This window comes from Choristoneura fumiferana, chromosome 9 (genome assembly GCF_025370935.1).
Source record: "Choristoneura fumiferana chromosome 9, NRCan_CFum_1, whole genome shotgun sequence".
Taxonomy (NCBI): domain Eukaryota; kingdom Metazoa; phylum Arthropoda; class Insecta; order Lepidoptera; family Tortricidae; genus Choristoneura; species Choristoneura fumiferana.
The window spans coordinates 16,633,774-16,653,673 of NC_133480.1; the positions used below are offsets into that span (position 1 = coordinate 16,633,774).

The window sequence follows — 19,900 nt, forward strand, 5'->3', positions numbered from 1 at the left end:
ATCCATTATTATGGATTCGTTTGTCCTAAACTCAAATGCCCTATTACATTGGTTTAAACAGTTTTGACATATCATACTTTTGCCATAATGATCTTATGTCCTAATAATCGATGTTCCTTTATTAATTTAAGTTATTGTAGGATTCATTAATTAATATAGGTACAGAAATTAGATATTGTAAAAGAAAAGATTTTAAAATTGTAAATAGATAATAACAAATGCTTTACCCTACCAGGGTTCATGTTAACTTTAAGAGCTTATGTTACATGTATGCAATATAACGACTTGAGGAGAGGAACAATAGAATATCTTCCTCTTTTAATAATATATTATTATGAAATCGAGGCATACAGGCAGTGTTTAGCGAAGAAAAAATTAAATCGGTTGAAAGTTGGATTTTTAGTGTTTTTTTGTAAAATCTATATACCTGTCTCTTTCTCAAACGCTTTTCTCTATGCAGCAAGTATTGACGCTACTTGCGAGTATCTTTCTCTGTATAATCTAAAGGTAGTTTATAAGTTGTTTCTCTATTCAATTCGGACAGACAAAAAAAATACAAACATCACGCCTGTATTCCCAAATACCATTTTTGGCAATTTTAGGTTTTAAGTTTGACAAAAACGGTACAATAGTGACAGGTTGCTGGCCTGTTGCCTACGTTATACCTCAACCTTTATCCTCAATTGCTTCTTACTACACCCACGGAAGAGATGGAGAGGTATCGAAAATATAAACTGAAATATAGATGCACAAAATAACCAGAAAAATAAGACCAGCGCTGGGAATCGAACCGAGGGCCTCGGCATTCCATATACCGCTACACCACCGCTGGACAACGGTACAGACACGAATTTCTCCTATGCACCACATATCTCAGCCTGTTTGTTTCTTATTTAGTCACTTAAGCAGTGACACTAGCGACATCTGTGCTGTAGCCCTCATCGAGAAAATTTCAGCACTCCATTGGAACTAACCGCTCACACGGACAAGAGATATCGTTATAAGGCAATCAAATTAAGATTGGTTTTTGGTTTGGCTTTTTTTTGTATATGGGCCAATCAACTATTTTACCGACACTTTGGGCGTCTCCTACGTTATCAAAATTGTCTCTGGCGTTACCAAAAACTCGTACTTCCAACAAGATATTACACGGTTTTACAGGTTGAACTTACGTAGGATGGCATGTATTCATGTACACCATCTATTAAATTACAGAAAAAATATGCTTGTTAACTTACAAAATCTGCAATTTTTTGAAAAATGTCGCTGACAGATTAGTGCCGGTAAAAAAGTTGATTGACCCATTTTCGATATGAGTTTTACGGTATGACCGTAAAAGTAACAAAATTAGGAATTGAAATAAAAAATACAAAAAGATTCCAAAAACCAATCTTAATTTAGATGGAGAGGTGTAATACTTACCCGGCACCACACGGGTTGAATTTATAAAACACATAAAAAATGATGTTTAGTACGATTTTTAACACAGAACCCTTTTTATAAACTGTAGCTCGCTTGTTCTTCGGATTATATTAAAGCAGCGAAACCGGATTTCGTTAAAAAAAATGTTCCGCCCTGTCTAAGTTTTGATTGATATAATATTCTCGCTAAAGCTTTAAGATATTAGAAATCACAATGGTAACTCACGAATTCTAGTCAAGTTGGTAATTGTTTTGTGTTTACTTGGACAATATGAAACAATTAAATATTTGTACAACAAATTAGAGTCAAACTAAAATTATTTATAGTCACATACTTACAAACTTTCGCGCATGTGATATTGGTAGAAGGACAAATGTCTGATAAAGAAAACTAAATACCTATTAAAAATTTAAACGAATAAACCGGAAATAAAAAATTAGAAAACCGAACTAAACAGACAGAAACAACACATTGTAGCCATGGAGCCACAAGGAGCCATGTACCTAATGAATTGAAGAAACGATTCTGATACAGCGTAATGCTGCGGCAAGCCGTAGCGCCGGTGTTCTGTCAGTACCTGTGTTGTAGGAACGCCGGCACATAAGAATAACAATAAGAATATGCTTTATTGCCACAAACACAAATACAAAACAATTAACAAAAAAAAGTACACAAAACACATTTTGAGGCAATAGGTCCCAGTCTCAGCATGTGCTGGACAGGCAGTCCAGCGCTGGTTTTCAGCCTGGGCCTTTGAGCTCGGTCGGCTGCAGACTTTGTATGAATGAGCGACAGAGTTTGACGCAGTGCTTTCAAGTACATTAAAAAAAATTATGTATATTAAACAAACACAACCAAAGAAATAAGTAAAAGGGTAAGTGAGCTTTCATGAGTAATAATAAATTCAAACATCAGAAGAAAAAAAGTAAAAAAGCAGTAACGTGCCGTGCCCGTCGTGAAAGAAAAATAAAGCAAAAATTATGCGTACGCATGTGGTGTGATGTGATTGAGAGGGTCAGTGAGTTTTTGTGTGTGTGTAAGTGCGTGCGTGCGTGTGTGCTTACTTTACCGTACTTATCTTTTTGTTAAGAGGGAGAACAGAACCTGCTCTGCATATCTAATAAATGAGAATGAACTAACCGCTTAAACAGACACATCTCGAAGCTGTGCTATTATAAGCCATTATATTAGCCAAAAAACTAAAGACACCGACATAGCTCAAAAATATATAAGTTGACGTGGTAATGGGCCACATCGCTTGGAGAACAGATAACCGCATTAAGCGAGAAATGTCTTCGAATGGCGAACACGAATCGTTGGCAGGCGACATCATGATTTTTTTGGGCAATCAGTGGATGCAAGTGGCGAGTTGTCGTTCATTGTGGAGTTCTAAAGGGGAGGCTTTTGTTCAACAGTGGACGTCTTTCAGATTTTCACGTTCTTCAGTTAACTTCTTTACAGAGACTGTAGTTACGAATTTAAGTCGAAAACCGAGTATTATCCCTTACCCATCAGCATTATTACTATAACAAACTAATTGTTCCAGTAATACAATCATTCAAACATCGCGACCCAGCGGAGCAACTTAAAGCAACTCGAGACAACTAATTAAAACTTAGCCAACAACTAACTACAATAAAAGAGATAAGATCTAAATTCGAGTTGCCGGGGTACTGCGTAGTGGCTCATAATTTGATAGCGGCAACTAGATTTAAGTTTTTAATGTAAAAAGACTAATTTGAGGATCAATCACTGTTAAGGAGAACGGGCAAAGTATAGAATTTGGTATACAATACAATACAAAGACTCTTTATTGTACACCAGACATACAGAAAACAGATACACAGAGAAAAAATTACAAGGTGAGCAATAGGCGGCCTTATCGCTTAAGAGCGATCTCTTCCAGGCAACCTTTTTTACAGAAAGAAGTGGTATTTGAGCGACCAAGGATAATTTTAATATCCATTCTGACTATTTAGTTATAGTCCTTCTGTTACTTGGTGAAAGTTCTTTTCTTATCAGCGCTGGGGTGTTTTTAACGCTTCAGCATTATGCTGAGTCAGTGTCCGATTCACAACAGCAATGACACATACCTTTGTGTTGTCTATTTGTACCTAATAATATTGTTGTGTCTTGTGTTGTGAAAATCCCTGAAATTACAACGTTGCATTAAAAACAGCCATACATTTGTTGTCTCTAAGATCTAAGATTTTCTTTCTAAGAGTTCTCTGAGATTTTATCCTTATCCCGTGTGTAGCTTATGTGTTATTCCAGACGTCCAGCTATCTACATACCAAATTTCGTTCTAATCCGTCCACATCTTTTAAGGTGATCAGATGAAGTAGCAAATATACACACACACATACAAACTTTCGCATTTATAATTAGTAGGCAAGTAGGATTAGGAAACTTACTACGTATTTTCTGATCACAAAAAAATCCATGCGTCATAGCTACTACGGACACACACACACACACACACACAGCTTTGGCAGGTCAGCTATATAGTAGGATTACCTCTTTTTAGTTTTTAACCCCGACGAAAAAAGAGGGGTGTTTGACCACTATGTGTGTCTGTCTGTTTCACCGTAGCTCTTAAACGAGTGAACCGATTTGAATGCGGTTTTTTCATTTGAAAGCAGGCTTTCTAGCAGGGGTTCTTAGACATGTTTTATCAAAATCGGGTCAGCCGTTTTTGAGATATTGAAGTTTGAAGTGACAATGTCGGGGATTTTCCATTTTTTTTTTTGTTAGGTTTAGGTTATTACCGTAACTTAGCGCCACGTCAAGCGATATATTTTAACCAACAATGGTTTCCAGGATCTCAGAATGGAGCAGGATTATTATCTAATACCTTTAAACGAGCAATTCTTGTATATGTATATATATTTCGTGGATCTCGGAAACGGCTCAAACGATTTCGATGAAATTTTGTATGTGTGGGGTTTTCGGGGATGACAAATCGAACTAGCTTAGTCTTATCTCTGGGAAAACGCTTATTATCGAGTTTTAGCCCGAGCAAAGCTCGGTCGTCCAGGTACTGGCATGTTATATGATATGCTATATTATTGTTATTTTTTGTATTTTTTTTCTTTAATTGTATAATATAGTTTTTAAGTATTTTATTTGTAATAATATTATTATGACAAAATGACTTTCTGCCAAGTTTCTTGCGGCGCATTCTTCTTGGCAATGATGGTCTTTCCGAAAGCGCTGGTAGTTTAAAAAAATGACGTGTAAAAGTGCCCATTGCGGCCTATTTACTGAATAAATCATTTGAATTTTGAATTTTATTTGAATTTGAATTTGAATTTGCTAGCTATGGCAATTAATTTTTCACACTACCCTCATTCCCTTGGTGCGGACGGCTCTATGCCAAAGCTCGCCAAAGTAAAGGTGCAAAGTCAACAAAGCCACTAATTAGCGTGTTTGTCTTACAAAGGGAGGTTCTAGTGGGGAATTTAATCGCTCTTTTGGTTATGTTTGGCAATAGTTTGTTTTCATGTGGTTCGTCTGTTGTTGATGGAGTTATGCATGTACGCACTACACACCAATGTTTCAAATGTAATGGTGAGGTCGTTCATTATAAGTGACTTTTTAAAACCTTTTATCATAAATCATAATAATGAATGAGGGCTATCGCGTATGAATTCGCCGCTAGAGGCGCTAGTGTAGCGCGAGGTCTCCGAAATGCCAAATCTCATAGTTTTTGGGTGAGCTACGCGGGTTTATTTATAATTACAATAATTTTGTGAATATTTTGCAATACATGAAAACAATTATGGCAAACATGCGTTACGGGGCAATGAATGTCTGTGTTTTAGACAGTTTTGTCTTTCGGAAACCTTTGTCCTCCCTTTTTTCCGAACAAAACGGGACCACCCAACACTGTGGCATGCTCGATATTTTTATGGTACGGTTTTAAGGTATTACATATGATTTAAATGGAAATTTTGTTTTCACGCCCGTAATAACTAACTACTATACCTTCAAATTAAGATTGTTTTTTTGGAATCTTTTTGTATTTTTTATTTCAATTCCAAATTTTTACTTTTACGGTCATCCCGTAAAACCTAAATTGAAAATACAAACTGAAATATAGATGCACAGAAAAACCAGAAAAATAAGACCATCACTACCGTTGACCATCAGTGGTGTAGCGGTATAGCACGCGGTACGGAATACCGAGGACCTGGGTTCGATTCCCAGTGATGGTCTTATTTTTCTGGTTTTTCTGTGCATCTATATTTCAGTTTGTATTTTCAATTTACTATACCTTCAGGCAAGATCTTTGTCTACAGTGGCGCCAACTGGTGAGCGCGAAAACGGTAGCCCTAATTGCGTTGTCACTATTACTTTTTCACAGTAGGTCACGATTCATTTGGTTGGATGTTAGCACAGCTTGTGTTATGCATCTTAGCCAACGAATAAACATACTTCAATAGATAGATACATGCTTAATTCATCCTAGTCTAGAGAACAAATAAATATTCGGACCGAACCTGGGGCCTCTAGCATCGTAGTCAGCCGGCTATCCAGCCAGCAAAATTATGTGTATCATAATTCATAATGTCAAGTGATATAAGAAAGAAAGAAAGAAAATACATTTATTCGGAACAGTGACAGAATAATTACATAAAAGAAAGAGAAAAAAAACAGTGTTACTGTTCACGAAACGGACCCACCTCAGCATAATGCCGGCTCAAGAGCTGGCGCTGGTCTTCCGGTGGGACCGTGAGGCCGTCATTGCACGCTGCACGTGCGACCGGACCGTGCCTAATTGTGAACGCGACTGTCTATGGTCAGCGCTACCAACACAAGCCAAGCATGACATTGACATTGACAACTCTGACACGGTCAACCACACGTGCAGCAAGCAAGACGAGAACAAATATGTCGCTATACCTATGGATATGAGGAAACTAAATCACCAACCAGGGTCTAACCTTTTCATAGTTTTTCTTTTTTTTTTGGCAAATGTATGGGATGTCAACATGACAAGTACCTAGTACAAAGGTTCCGCCGAGGTAAGTGATTCAGTTTTTTATTTTTTTATTTGACTGGATGGCAAACGAGCAAGTGGGTCTCCTGATGGTAAGAGATCACCACCGCCATAAACATCTGCAACAACCAGGGGTATTGCAGACGCGTTGCCAACCTAGAGCCTAAGATGGGATACCTCACGTGCCAGTAATTTCACCGGCTGTCTTACTCTCCACGCCGAAACACAACAGTGCAAGCACTGCTGCTTCACGGCAGGATTAGCGAGCAAGATGGTGGGCAGTTTCCTCGTCTATCATTTATCACATCTAAAAAATAAAATAAAATCTAGGTACATAATTATTTTTAAATCAGTGCCCAGACAAACCCGCGGACGTGAGTTGTATAAATATGGATCGAGATGCCTTGGCAGACGGCGCGACAGCACTGGCGCCAGTAGCCGAGAAGAGGACAAAGACTATAATAGACAAAGACAGTAAATTCCCCTCACCTTACTCATAAAGTTACCATATTCCTCCGCTACTAAAATACGTGTTATGAAATGTATACATATTTGAGTGACTTTTTTTTTATTAATACTGCTAAATATATAACTCAACTAGGTACTTTAGAGCTAGCTGAGCCAGAAATTTTAAGTATCAATCGAAAACACAAAATATTAGCTCTATCCCCACTCCACCGCAATCCCTTCTCACCCCGTTTTACGGTTTGCAAACAAAAAAAAGTTATAACAAAAAATTGAACCGACTACAAAAAACCATGAAAATATTTTTCTACCAGTCTGAGGTCGGTCGGTGCCCGTGAGCCAGCTTGGACGCCATCTACCTCACCTACGCACTTTATATTGGGCTTCAATCACTCTTGCTGGCTCGTGCTGAGGCACCGACCGAGTTCAGACTGGTAGAAAATTATTTTCATGTTTTTTTTGTAGTTGGTACAATTTATTGTCATAATTTTTTTATTTCACGCTTTTTAGTGTTAATAATCTAAGATACAATAGTTGAATACTAAACTACTCGACACCTTCTACAAAAGATTGTTTTTTCTGATGCGGAACCGTTCATTATTGAGGAGTCGACCTATGGTGCTTCATCAGCCGTTTTAACATATCCATTACAAGGAGCATAAAATGCTTAGCAACTGTGTCAAAGTAATTAAATTTCAACCCGTGAAATACTTGTTATTGAGTAGTAACTCCGATGGTCAACTGTGGTCTTCATCATCAGTTCCACTTCACCAAATGATGATTTTCAAGAGCAAATGCACGAGTTACTCCTAAATATATCTAATTTACTATAGGTGTTCCCACAACATTTGATGAGTTCCCTCAATTTCCTTAAGATTCAATCATCAGATCCTGATTTGGTGCTTATGTGACCTAATGAGGGCTATCGCGAGTGAATTCGCCGCTAGAGGCGCTAGTGTAGCGTGAGGTCTCCGAAATGTCAAATCTCATAGTTTTTGGGTGAGCTTCGCGGGTTTATTTATAATAAGATTTTTTTTGTGAATATTTTGCATAACCTGAAATTAATTATGGTAATTATGCGTTACGGGGCAATGAATGCCTGTGTTTTGAGACAGTTTTGTCTTTCGGAAACTTTTGTCCTCCCTTTTTTTCCGAACAAAACGGGACTAAGCAACACTGTGGTTGCTGGATATTTTTATGGTACGGTTTTAAGTTGTTTTAAATATGACTTTAATCTAAACTTTGTTTTAACGGCCGTAATAACAGACTCTGAAAGCCACACTTAAAAACCTCACGCAACGGTGCGCCATCTAGTGAGACAAAAAACGATAGCCCTCATTGAACACATTCCCAGACGAACGCAAAAAAAAATTTTCAAATCGTTCTGAGGTAACAAACATATAAAAAAACGTCATTTACACCATGTGATGCAGAATAATTTAAGCTACAGAATAGTGTCAATAACTCAATTTTTTTATATAGCTCATTGTTGGACGTAAGTAGGCATAAATGATATTAGTTCTGCTTTCATATTCTTTGCCAGAAGAACCGTAGCTATTTTGTCTCAATCCACGCGCAACTTCTCATTGGTACATTTTGCATCCCTCGTGCCAGAGCTACCAATCAGAACTCCTCCATTTTACAAACAACCAATCCACACGAGTTTCGTTTCACAAATTCACCAATCACAAGTCTTGTTGTTCAAAATATGAATTTCTGCGCGGAGCTCACGCAAAAAAACTATATTTTCGGATATAATCAGTTTTAAAATACTTTGGCTCTTTTAGGTTTTTTTAAAAGGTGATGTTTTATAAGAATGTTCAGTGTACTAACAAATATGGTGATAATGTATGTGGACATTGTGCTTTTGATGATTTTGGTAAGTAAATAACTTGATTTTTCCAATGGCAGTCTGAAACTTTTTACATCTCGTGTAATATTGTATGATACGAGTATACAGCGTGTATTTTTGATACTAACTCAAACTGTAACCAGACAGATTTAAGTGCTGCGAACTGATATCAAAACAAATTGTTAATTTAAAAGTAACTACCAGAGCGTAATTATTTTTTGAAATATTTTTGAGCAGCAATGTAATGCCTACAATAATTTGATACGAGAGAGAAGCGTTCTGTGACAGCTGTCACGTCAGCCAGTGCGACCACCGACGTTTTGAATAAAAACAAAGCAGTATCACGTAGTGATACATTGCGTGCTAATTAATTTTGTAAGGAAAATAATAAGTCGAAGCCGTGGTGGCCTAGAAGTTCGTCTCTCAAGCAGAGGATCGTGGGTTCAAACCCCGGCGCGCACCTCTGAGTTTTTCGAAATTCATGTGCGGAATTACATTTGAAATTCACCACGAGCTTTGCGGTGAAAGGAAAACATCGTGAGGAAACCTGCACAAACCTGCGAAGCTATTCAATGGTGCGTGTGAAGTTCCCAATCCGCACTGGGCCCGCGTGGGAACTATGGCCCAAGCCCTCTTGGTTTGAGAGGAGGCCTGTGCCCAGCAGTGGGACGTATATAGGCTGGGATGATGAATAATAAGTCTTTTTTCTACCCTTAAAGTTTGAGGTAGTATCTAAAATACACGCTGTATAACGGATAACTCACGTCTGAAATCGACTTAATTCGCGCGAGCAAGCGGTGGCGCGCAGTGCGCGTGCCGCGTGGTGCAGCAGCCGCCGCGTCGCGTTGCTCCAGATGAAGCGTTAGGCAGTTGTCTCAAAAGCGAACAAAGCGAGCGGTGTGAGCGGTGCAAAGTCAATGTCAAAGTCAAAATATAATATCAATGTCAAAAAAAATTACCACCGGTTCGGAAAAACCTCTGTTGAGAACAATCCGGCAAGAAACTCAACGAGTGTGTGCCGTCATATAGCGGCTGTCATTGATACCGCTTTTCCTCCTCCTCCTAGAGAGCGGTAATTGACACCGCTCTCTAGGAAACCGCGCCATTTTGTTTACATAGACAACGTTCTAGTGACGTCATTCACCGCTTATTACGGTCGCCATAATGACGGCACCGCTTGTCCTAGGAAACCAAAGCTTGACGGATTAGCCAGAAACATATGTCTAGGTAAACTCGATTTCAGACGTGAGTTATCCTTTATATTATCATTCAATATATTCGGTTTGGGCTACCCGAGGTTTTCATCGATTTTTGACAAGTTTTGAATCGTATCTCGTACTTTTGCACTACAGATAGAATTATAAGTCAAACGGCTATCGGTTCTCCAATCTTTTATCTGTATTTTTGTCTACCGGAATTTGAAAAAAAAAAATACTTAATATTGTATGATTTTTTTTAAACATTGTCTGAAAATACACTTATTTCGTATCTCTATTGACGTGAAAGATCTAACATATACGAAATCTACAAATTTGGGTTCGTCTTTGACGTCTCTAAAAACTGCATGGTCAAGGGTTTTCATTTGAAACTAATTAACACAAAAGTTATGGCCAGAAAACCAGTTTTTTGGCCTAAAATTGTTCAACTTTGATGCCAAATATCTCGAAAACAATGAACTTTGAAGTAAATATGGGTACTATAAGCTACAAAAAACATAAGAAAACTAAGGAATTCCGATCAAAGGTCATTGGGGCATGGGATCCCCTTAAAGTATCCTGATAATGTTTGATAGTTTTTATATTTCCGTAAAAAAAAACCCTTATAGTTTCGCCATGTCGGTCCATCTCTTCATCCTCTCGTATCTAAGGCGTTGCTTAGAGACAGCTAAGTACTAAAGAGCTGCAATATGAAATTATATTTAACAACATCAACAAAATGGCAAAATCAAATTTTGAAAAAAATAAACTTTTTTTAGGATAACCTACCTTACACGTAAAGTGGGGATAACTTTTTCTCGCCTAAACTTAAAGCAAGGGCTATTAAAGAATAGGTCTTTCAAAAAATATTATGCTAGTAATGTAACTGTTTATATTTTGCTATGGATTATTTAATTAAAGTACTAATAGTTATTCAAGTTAAATACTCTCACTTTGAAAAGCTTAACCCCTAATAAAACAAGTAAAAGATAAGTTAAACCAACCGCTACCAGTTTCCTGTCACTTATACTGAAGTAATGAATAATTTATTGAATCAGGCGTTACTTTGCGGAGGTCCATATCAATCAATCACTGAAGAAATAAGTCAGGTATAATGGAAGGATATGTAAACGTTGTCGTTTACTAATTACCTTGTGGTCTTCAGTTACAATTTATTTAAAATTCTTGCTGGCGGTCTCACATTTCTTCAATATTTAACAAAGTTGAACCGCTCGTAGTCGCCCAAAAATAAACTACTATAACACTGAATTTTATCAGACGAGGTCGACCATTAAATGTTTTCGCCTCCAAGATTTTTAATATTTTATCATAACGTACCCCTTATCGCCTTGACGCCCCAACGCGCCGGGGGGGTAGGCTGGGATAACAAGATTACCCCAGCATTTAATCAATTAGTAATACTCTAGGGTACCGAATTTCTTTTCTTGGTCAATTTATTGAGTAACTAACGGAATTATTTTTGGGTTAAAAGTAATCAATGGAGTTCTAAAACTGGATGGCAATTTTAAATATATATTCTTTGGCTAATTAATACATGACTTTAAAATCACCTTCAGACGCCTTTACGTAGAAGTAAATGCCCAATTAAGAAAAAATAATAAGTGAGGAAGCGTAACTCAAAACAACTTACATTCAAATACGAATAATATTCGAGGTTGCAAATAGACGTGCTTGTTGATTGGTTGAAATTCAGAAACAAAACAGGGAGTTATAATTTCTGACTTATTATTTATTCGTAGTTGCCCAAGAAATTTCATCACCCTAAAATTCAATATCATTTGTAGAGTTTAAAATATCAAAGACTATTTCCTCTTACAGGTCAATGTTATTATCTGCCTTTTTTTTAACCCCCGACACAAAAAGAGGGGTGTTATAAGCTTTACCGCTATGTGTGTCTTTCTGTCTGTGGACCGATTTGAATGCGGTTTTTTTTATTTGAAAGCAGGTTTTCTAGCTTTGGTTCTTAGACATGTAATCACTATTTATTTAACTTAAGCGTGACTCACAATGGAACTTTTTCACAGAAAAATCATAATGATATCGCATTGCTTGATAAGGAAATGCATTTTGAAACTACTGAGAGAATTATCTACAGGGAATCAGAAATAAAATGGTGCATTAGAAAGCCAAGTATACAGCTTAAGCGACTAGACAGCCAATTAATTACAGAACCTGACTACGAAGTTTGAGGACCCAGGCTCGATCCCGGCCGGTAGGGGCCGATATTTGTAAAAACAATACGAATGTTTATTCTCAAGTCTTGTGATGTTCAATACTTTTATGTATTTAAGTATGTTTCTCGATTGTCTACTACCCATTACACAAGTTTTGCTTACATTGGGACTAGGTAAATAAGTCAAAAGTGTCCTGTGGTATACAATTTTTATTAAATTTATCGTAATCACATTGTTTCAGTTGGGCTTAATATTGTGCGTGTGTACATACTGCGTTGTACGGATACGGAGGCTGCAACACAGTGGGCAGGTAACAGTTTGATAAAACTTGTTCATCATCATCATCATCATGTCAGCCGAAAGACGTCCACTGCTGGACATAGGCCTCCCCAAGGCTCTCCACTCAGACCGGTCTTGTGCTTTCCGCATCCACCGCGATCCCGCGATCTTAACCAGGTCGTCGCTCCATCTTGTTGGAGGCCTACCGACAGCTCGTCTCCCGGTCTGCGGACGCAATTCGAGAACCTTCTGAGCCCATCGGACATCAGTCCTGGGAGTAATGTGCCCCGCCCACTGCCACTGGGATCGCGTTGGATGCGGAAAGCACAAGACCAGTCTGAGTGCAGAGCCTTGGGGGACGCATGTCCAGCAGTGGCCGTCTTTCGGCTGACATGATGTTGATGATGTGCAAGGATATTTGGGTTCACGACAGACACATTTCTTGCAATGCATCCTTGAACATCTCATTGGAGGAAACGCAGACCTATACACAAATTGACATTGATCACTTTTTTTTACAATGTGGTCTAATTCCAAAACCATTTCAAGAAATAAATTTATTAAATCATTTTGTGTGTATATTAACAAAATAACTTTTGACATTTGTTTGACTTTCATCGTAAATAAACGTTATGTAACTAAACTGCCTTATCGTAACGCCAACAGGTGATAGATGACACAAGGTTTTTAAATTATTGTGACGGGCAAAGATAAACTAGTTTTTAACGCCATGGCATCTATGGTTACCTATAATTCCGGTAACTTATAAATAGGATGGTGGCCGAGTGGTTTGACCTATCGCCTCTCAAGCAGAGGGTCGTGGGTTCAAACCCCGGCTCGCACCTCTGAGTTTTTCGGAATTCATGTGCGGAGTTACATTTGAAATTTACCACGAGTTTTGCGGTGAAGGAAAACATCGTGAGGAAACCTGCACAAACCTGCGAAGCAATTCAATGGTGTGTGTGAAGTTCCCAATCCGCACTGGGCCCGCGTGGGAACTATGGCCCAAACCCTCGGAGGCCTGTGCCCAGCAGTGGGACGTATATAGGCTGGGATGATGATTTTTTTGAGACCAATGCCAATTTCGTTGTAAAGTTCTAAAAACATGGCAAAAACACATGAACTACGTTTAAAGTCACGCTAATTCTTCACAACCACAACACAGGCTTCAGAAGCCTGTATTACATCAAAAGTTATTCTCTTAACCTAGTAACATTACAGTAGTGTATTATTATCTCCAATATTATAATCGCGTAAGCAAATTTAAACTATGAACAGCAGCTTCAGTTAGTTCAACTTAGATAGTGCCTGAAACTCGGGGGTTTTAAATGAGGTGTTTAGCAATTCATGTATTGTAACACTTGTTCGTTTCAGGTTACAATTTTGCTGAAGCCGACTAAAGTGCTATTCTCTCACAAAAACGAGGAGAGCGGCAAAGAGGAACTCAGGTATTCTACGTCGATTAAATATTTAAGCAAAATCTACTTAGGTTATATTCAAAGAATGTTTCTGTACTAGAATCTCTTTTAATTATCACAACCTTTTATATGTATAAGACTTTTCATCCATTATGACTGTCAAAAAAACCTGAAAACTTATAGATTGCATAACCTTAGAGTGAGCGTGTAAAACCGATGTCGCGAAGTATGGTATTGCTGACGCATTGTAGCAGGTGGAAACAAAAAGTCTTTGCCTACCTCTTCGATCGATGGAAGAGAAGCATTATTGTATGATGAACGGAAAATACAGTGGTGGCCATGTAATTAAGAACGATTTGAAGTTCCAGATTATTTTTAACTAAATCATGTCATGTGTAGTCGTGGGTCCTTCTTAGAAGTAACTAGTTACGTTATGAAATAGCCACATGAATAGAGCAAACGGGATTTAGAATAAAGAATAAAATTACTGTCATTTTTTTACAAATTTTGTTTTTATTCTCTTTAGTAACAAATTCAAATAGTAATGAAGCTGGACAAATAATTAAGAACGATTCTTTAACTGTTCGAAAGTTTTTTTATTTGAAACTTAGATTAACTAAATCACACTAACGTGAAGTTTGTACAGAAAAAAAAAGCAATGTAATACATTTTAACTAAAATTAATAGTTAGTAGCATGTCCACGGCTTTTTATTACTGCCTTACACCGGCGAGGCATTGAATCTATCAATTTTTGACATTTCGCAAGAGAGATAGAGTTCCATTCTTCTAAGAATACGTCATACAGTTCTCTTAAATTGCCACACTGTCGATTTGAAACTTTTTTCTTGACTTCGCACCAAAGATGCTCTATTGGGTTAAGATCGGGGCTGTTGGCTGGCCAATCTAAGACAGAAACTGATTGCGATGTGAGAGTATGCTTGGGATCATTGTCGTGCTGGAATGTCCAAATAACCGGAAGCACGCCTTCAGCATATGGTAACATTGTTTCTTCCAGTATGTTTTTGTATTGAAATTGATCCATGTTTCGTTCTATCAGCCTAACAGGTCCAACACCATGTCCAGAAAACATCCCCAAATTTTTACATTTCCCCCGTCATGCTTTAAAGTTACTTTTGTGTACTTTGGGTCGAATGCTTTATTTGGAGGCCGTTTTACATATCGTTTGCCATCAGAACATACCCTATTTATTTTTGTCTCGTCAGAAAAAATAACGTTTTTCCACTGTCTGACTGTCCAGTTTACATATCTTCTTGCAAATGCAAGCCGGGCTTGCCTATGACACCGTTTCAACATAGGCACCTTCCTTGCTATCCTTCCGTGCAACTTTTCTTCTACCAAACGCATTCGAATACTGCGTGCCAAGATTGCTGAAGGGTTGTTTTCGCCAAAATATTCTTTTCTCAACTCATTAGACCCTTTAAAAGAATTTTGTTTTGCCAAACGAACGATATTTCGATCATCTCGACGAGATGACTTTCTTTGTCTAGGTACACGCGGAACATTTGAAGTAGTTTGATACGTAGCAAAATGCTTTATGGCGTGGAAAACCATAGTTTTTGAACATTGCAGATGATCGGCTATGTGTTTATACGACCAATTCTTGTCGCGAAGTTTTAGTATTACTTTTCTTGTAGATTTATCACAACTTTTATTTTCCCCGTTGTTTTTATATGAAGCAATCGCCTTAAAGACTTTTGCGGCACTAAATGGCGCCAAAATTATTCAAATAATAACCTAAAACCACAAAGCGGCGTCCGTTCTCTATTTAAATTTGAATACAAAATAAACTATTCAGCGTTCTTAATTATATGACCAGCCAGTAAGTAGTAATACTAGGTTTAGATGTAATATATAAAGTTTATCTATTTATTTTTTAGCCAATTATATGTATAAATGAATTTACCGCTAGTAAGGAAAAGTTTTACGATACCGAGAGAATTACAAAAATATACATGCAGTTAGTAACACTTGTCAGTTTGAAAAAAATCTTCTCTATAAAAAATCGTTCTTAATTATATGACCACAACTGTAAATCACAACGATAAAAACAATAGCAGTTCTTATTGTCACGCCTTGCCAAATAATAGAGCGAATGTCAGGAAAAAAACAAAAGAGAATAATTTGGAATAATTTTAATTTTGTTTTTTTTTGTGAGTGGCCAGTTACACATTACAGCTACATATGTCGGCGGCCGATCGTAGAACTCACCAGATCACGAAGTTCCTAGGAATATCGTAAAATCGCGCCATTTCATGAATTGGCTAAGGGACAACCGCCATATCGTTCAAAACTTACCGGTTACCGATTTGCCTAGTGACGTTTAGTCAGATTATTAAATTCTTAGGCATATCATGAAACGTCGCCATACTTATCGGTTCTAGCACTTCGCTGGCCGCTGCCGCGGCACGCTCGCTTCGCTCGCTCAGCTCGTGCGTTGTGGTTACAATTCATACTAACAACTCCCCACTTCGCTCGTCGTACCTAAATTTTTCTTTTTTCGGCATATCACGATGTGCCCGGTATGTGTAGGCTAGGAATTTCGACGAATGCGTTGCTCTAATCGATTAGCCGTATTGTTTCTCAGTCACATCGTGATATGCCTGGCCAAGTTTTAGGCATATCATGAAATGGCGCCATTTCATGTTATGCCTAAGAATTTCGTGATCTGGCGGATTTTACGATCGGCCACCGACCCATAAACTCCGGATGATTGACATATTACAAACTTTTCATTCATCACACTTGCTCGTAAACAGTGTCGAAACATGCAGGCTAACGTTGCAATCCTCTAAATGAAACCCAAGGACACGAACATCGATTCATTAAACCCTCCACTCTTCGACTTCGGGCTTCTAGTAGACTCTCGTTCGTAATTCCTTATTTACCGCCCTTAAAACACGATCTACTTTTACCACATCACTATTCATTACTGGTGATTGGTTAATAAACAGCTGCCTTTGGTCAATCTTCTTCATGAACTTCTAAACACTGACATTACGTTTAACTTTTCAGAAGTGTAGTAGCCTACCAGAACCCTTTTACTGGTGACTACTGCGTGCACAAATCGCATCCCCCCAAGGGCTACATGAATGCGCTCCCTTCCCCTGAATCAACAGACAGTGGGGTTTCCGATGAGTATGAACCCTTGAAGCCGACTGTGGGGATTCCGGATTCAGAGTACGAGAAAGGGAAAGATTATGGCCATTTTAATGTAAGTACACTTAGTACGAGTAACTATGGTTTTTGTCAATCCAATTTATGAAAAGTGTAAACAAAGACGCTATTTACCCGACCATAGATATTTAGTGATGTGAAAACCTAGAACCTAGTCCAAAATCATTAATCTGTTCAGTAAATAGATTAATTTATTAATTGAATAGATCAAAGTATTTTGTCTATTTTATTATTTATAATACTTGATTTAATTCCAAGACTGTTTATTCAATTATAAAATCAGTAACTATTTTTTTATTTTAACGTAAGTAAATAAAAGTCGCTTATTAATTACAGCATTCATCGATTTTTAATATGTCAAATTTTTCACCATCTCTACGTTAGTCTGTGCTACTACAGATTATCTACCCACGTTTCATTCCAGAAATAACGTCAGATTTTGACGAAGATTTTTCAAATGAAAATTAAATATCGAAATCAAGTGAATTTTGGTGTAAAAAGTAATTATATGTCTAGTTTAAAGACACGAATTACTGATGAATGTGTTATTGATGCGATCCACTGGGTTACAAGAATTTTGATAAAATCGATTTGTTTACACTTTATACAAATTGGATTGATATAAACCATAATACGCTCTAAGTCCCTAGTTTTGTAATTATAATTTTGAGATGCTTTCTAATTACGAGTATATTGCTTTTCGCTTATAACTGCTGAAACTCCCGGGATCTCATTACGTATTGGAGGTAATTGTAAAGCCCAATTTACACCGCGAGCGAGTTTAACTTACATCGACCAACTTCATAGAGGTCATGTGTACTTAAGCACTTTCATGCACCCCATCGATCGTTAAACTAAATCTTTAATGAGTCCGCTCCACTCGCGATGGAAACCAGGCTTAACAGTATTTCATTATTAATACTTATTCTTTCATTTATTGAGATTCTTATTTCATCATGTCAGCCGAAACACGTCCACTGCTGGACATAGGCCTCCCCCAAGGCTCTCCACTCAGACCGGTCTTGTGCTTCCCGGTTTTGAGGTTCTCGAATGCCGTCCGCGGACCGGGAGACGAGCTGTCGGTAGGCCTCCAACAAGATGGAGCGACGACTTGGTTAAGATCGCGGGATCGCGGTGGATGCTGAGATTGTTATTTATAAATTATTTAATCTTGTTTATTAATGGAAAGCAAAGTTTAAATTAGTCAGAGACGTACGAGTACGGTGGGCGCAAAACTACTAGGAAGTCTGACTCCAAATAAACAGGCAATAAGGAAAGGAGAAATTGAACAATAAAAATAATAAACTTTTTCTAAAAATGTATTGACATTTAATTTTATTCCAATATTTTTTTATTCTTTACATCCTTTTTTCATTTAAAAAAAACTGCGGGTGTATTTTTTCACCGAAAACACGACAAGCTACGAGTATTTCAGACACAATAAAAAAAGTCCGGAGCTCCAACAAAATAACTGCAATAACAGCTATTTCAGTTGGCTGTATACGACTTGTGCCAATGCTTCATGATCATGCTCTTGAGCTTGAAACTCCCGTGAATAAATATTGGAATTTGATTTTTTCCCTAGCCTGTCTCTGTCTGTGTTTTCTGCAATACCTACTTTTTTTTTATTGTATTGTAATTTACCTTTTACAGATTAAAGAACACTGTAGACTTGCAAGCATCTGCGAAGACAATAGCGTCAATAAAACTCGGAATTGGAACTACAAAGAGTACCAGATATAAAGGCAACAACAAAATGATGGCTACGAAACATTACCATGCCAAAGGGGTTTTTAACCGACTTCAGAAAAGGAGATTCTATTTTCATATGTGTGTATTTTTCATACACACACACAAACATCACGCCTGTATTCCCAAATGGGGTAGGCGGAGCACACGAAACGTTACCGCTTCGGAGCCATGTATTTTTCATAAATATAACATAATTTAATTATAGACTATCAGAAAATATTCCCTTGCAAATGCAACAAAAAAATATGAAGATATACACCTTGTTTTTTTTTGATATCCGTTAACTTAGGAAGACCACTCAGTTCATTGTTATGAACTACCTGAAAATTAACGCGTCAGTGTAGAGTGGTGGTGGTGATAGATGGGTTTGTGTGATTTGTGTGTGTTTTTACAGTGTGGAGGTGGAGGAACTGCATGAACACGCATATCATGCATAAAACTTAGCTACTATTTTTTAAACAGTAAGAGTTAGGCCACTAGTGTCTTGAGAAATTAAACCATTTGAGTTGAAGATTGTCCCCTTCAAGTTAACGGATACCCAAAAATAACATTGTGTAGAAAGTTAAAGTTTCGCGTGACGTACGACGTCCGGCACTCCCGAACTTTGACGCGCTTTATTTTTATTTTGTTTTATTAACAAAATAATGAAATACGTATCCTATATTTATTTTATTTTGACTAAATAGAACAATATTTTTTAACTTAAGAAACTACCCTGCTGATTGACGACGAAGCATGTTGTGTATGTTGATGTTGAAATTTAGTGTGTAAGGCCATTTACCTCTAATTAGTTGTTCAATTGTTTTATTTTTATTGTACTTAGTGCTTTTGAAATAAATTAAAAGTTATTTGTCCCTACATTTGTCCTGATATTTGTACTGTGAAGTTACAAAATTGATTTGTTTAAAATAATAATATAATCTCTCCTGAGGTTCCATATTCTATTCCTTTCACATTTGAAGTCGGTTAATGTACAAGGATAAAGTTATTTCTAATTATAGCATAAACGCTTTGTAAATTAACACAAAAAACTTACTGTGATTATTAACTTACTATAAAGAAAATATAAAGTTTAAAATAAGAATCAGGTAAGAAGTAAAACTTAATAAAAGATGAAGAGTTA

The 19,900-nt window shown here is 37.3% G+C and overlaps 1 protein-coding gene across 1 annotated transcript; it reads left to right on the plus strand.

Annotated features, from left to right (window-relative positions):
* The first annotated feature begins 8,616 nt into the window (after positions 1-8,616).
* LOC141430868 (uncharacterized) lies at positions 8,617-19,498 on the plus strand. The gene is made up of 5 exons (XM_074091729.1): positions 8,617-8,768; positions 12,374-12,442; positions 13,786-13,859; positions 16,864-17,062; positions 18,679-19,498. The coding sequence occupies exons 1-5, from the start codon at positions 8,706-8,708 to the stop codon at positions 18,766-18,768; spliced, it is 495 nt and encodes a 164-aa protein (XP_073947830.1). The 5' UTR covers positions 8,617-8,705; the 3' UTR covers positions 18,769-19,498.
* The last annotated feature ends 402 nt before the right edge of the window (positions 19,499-19,900 follow it).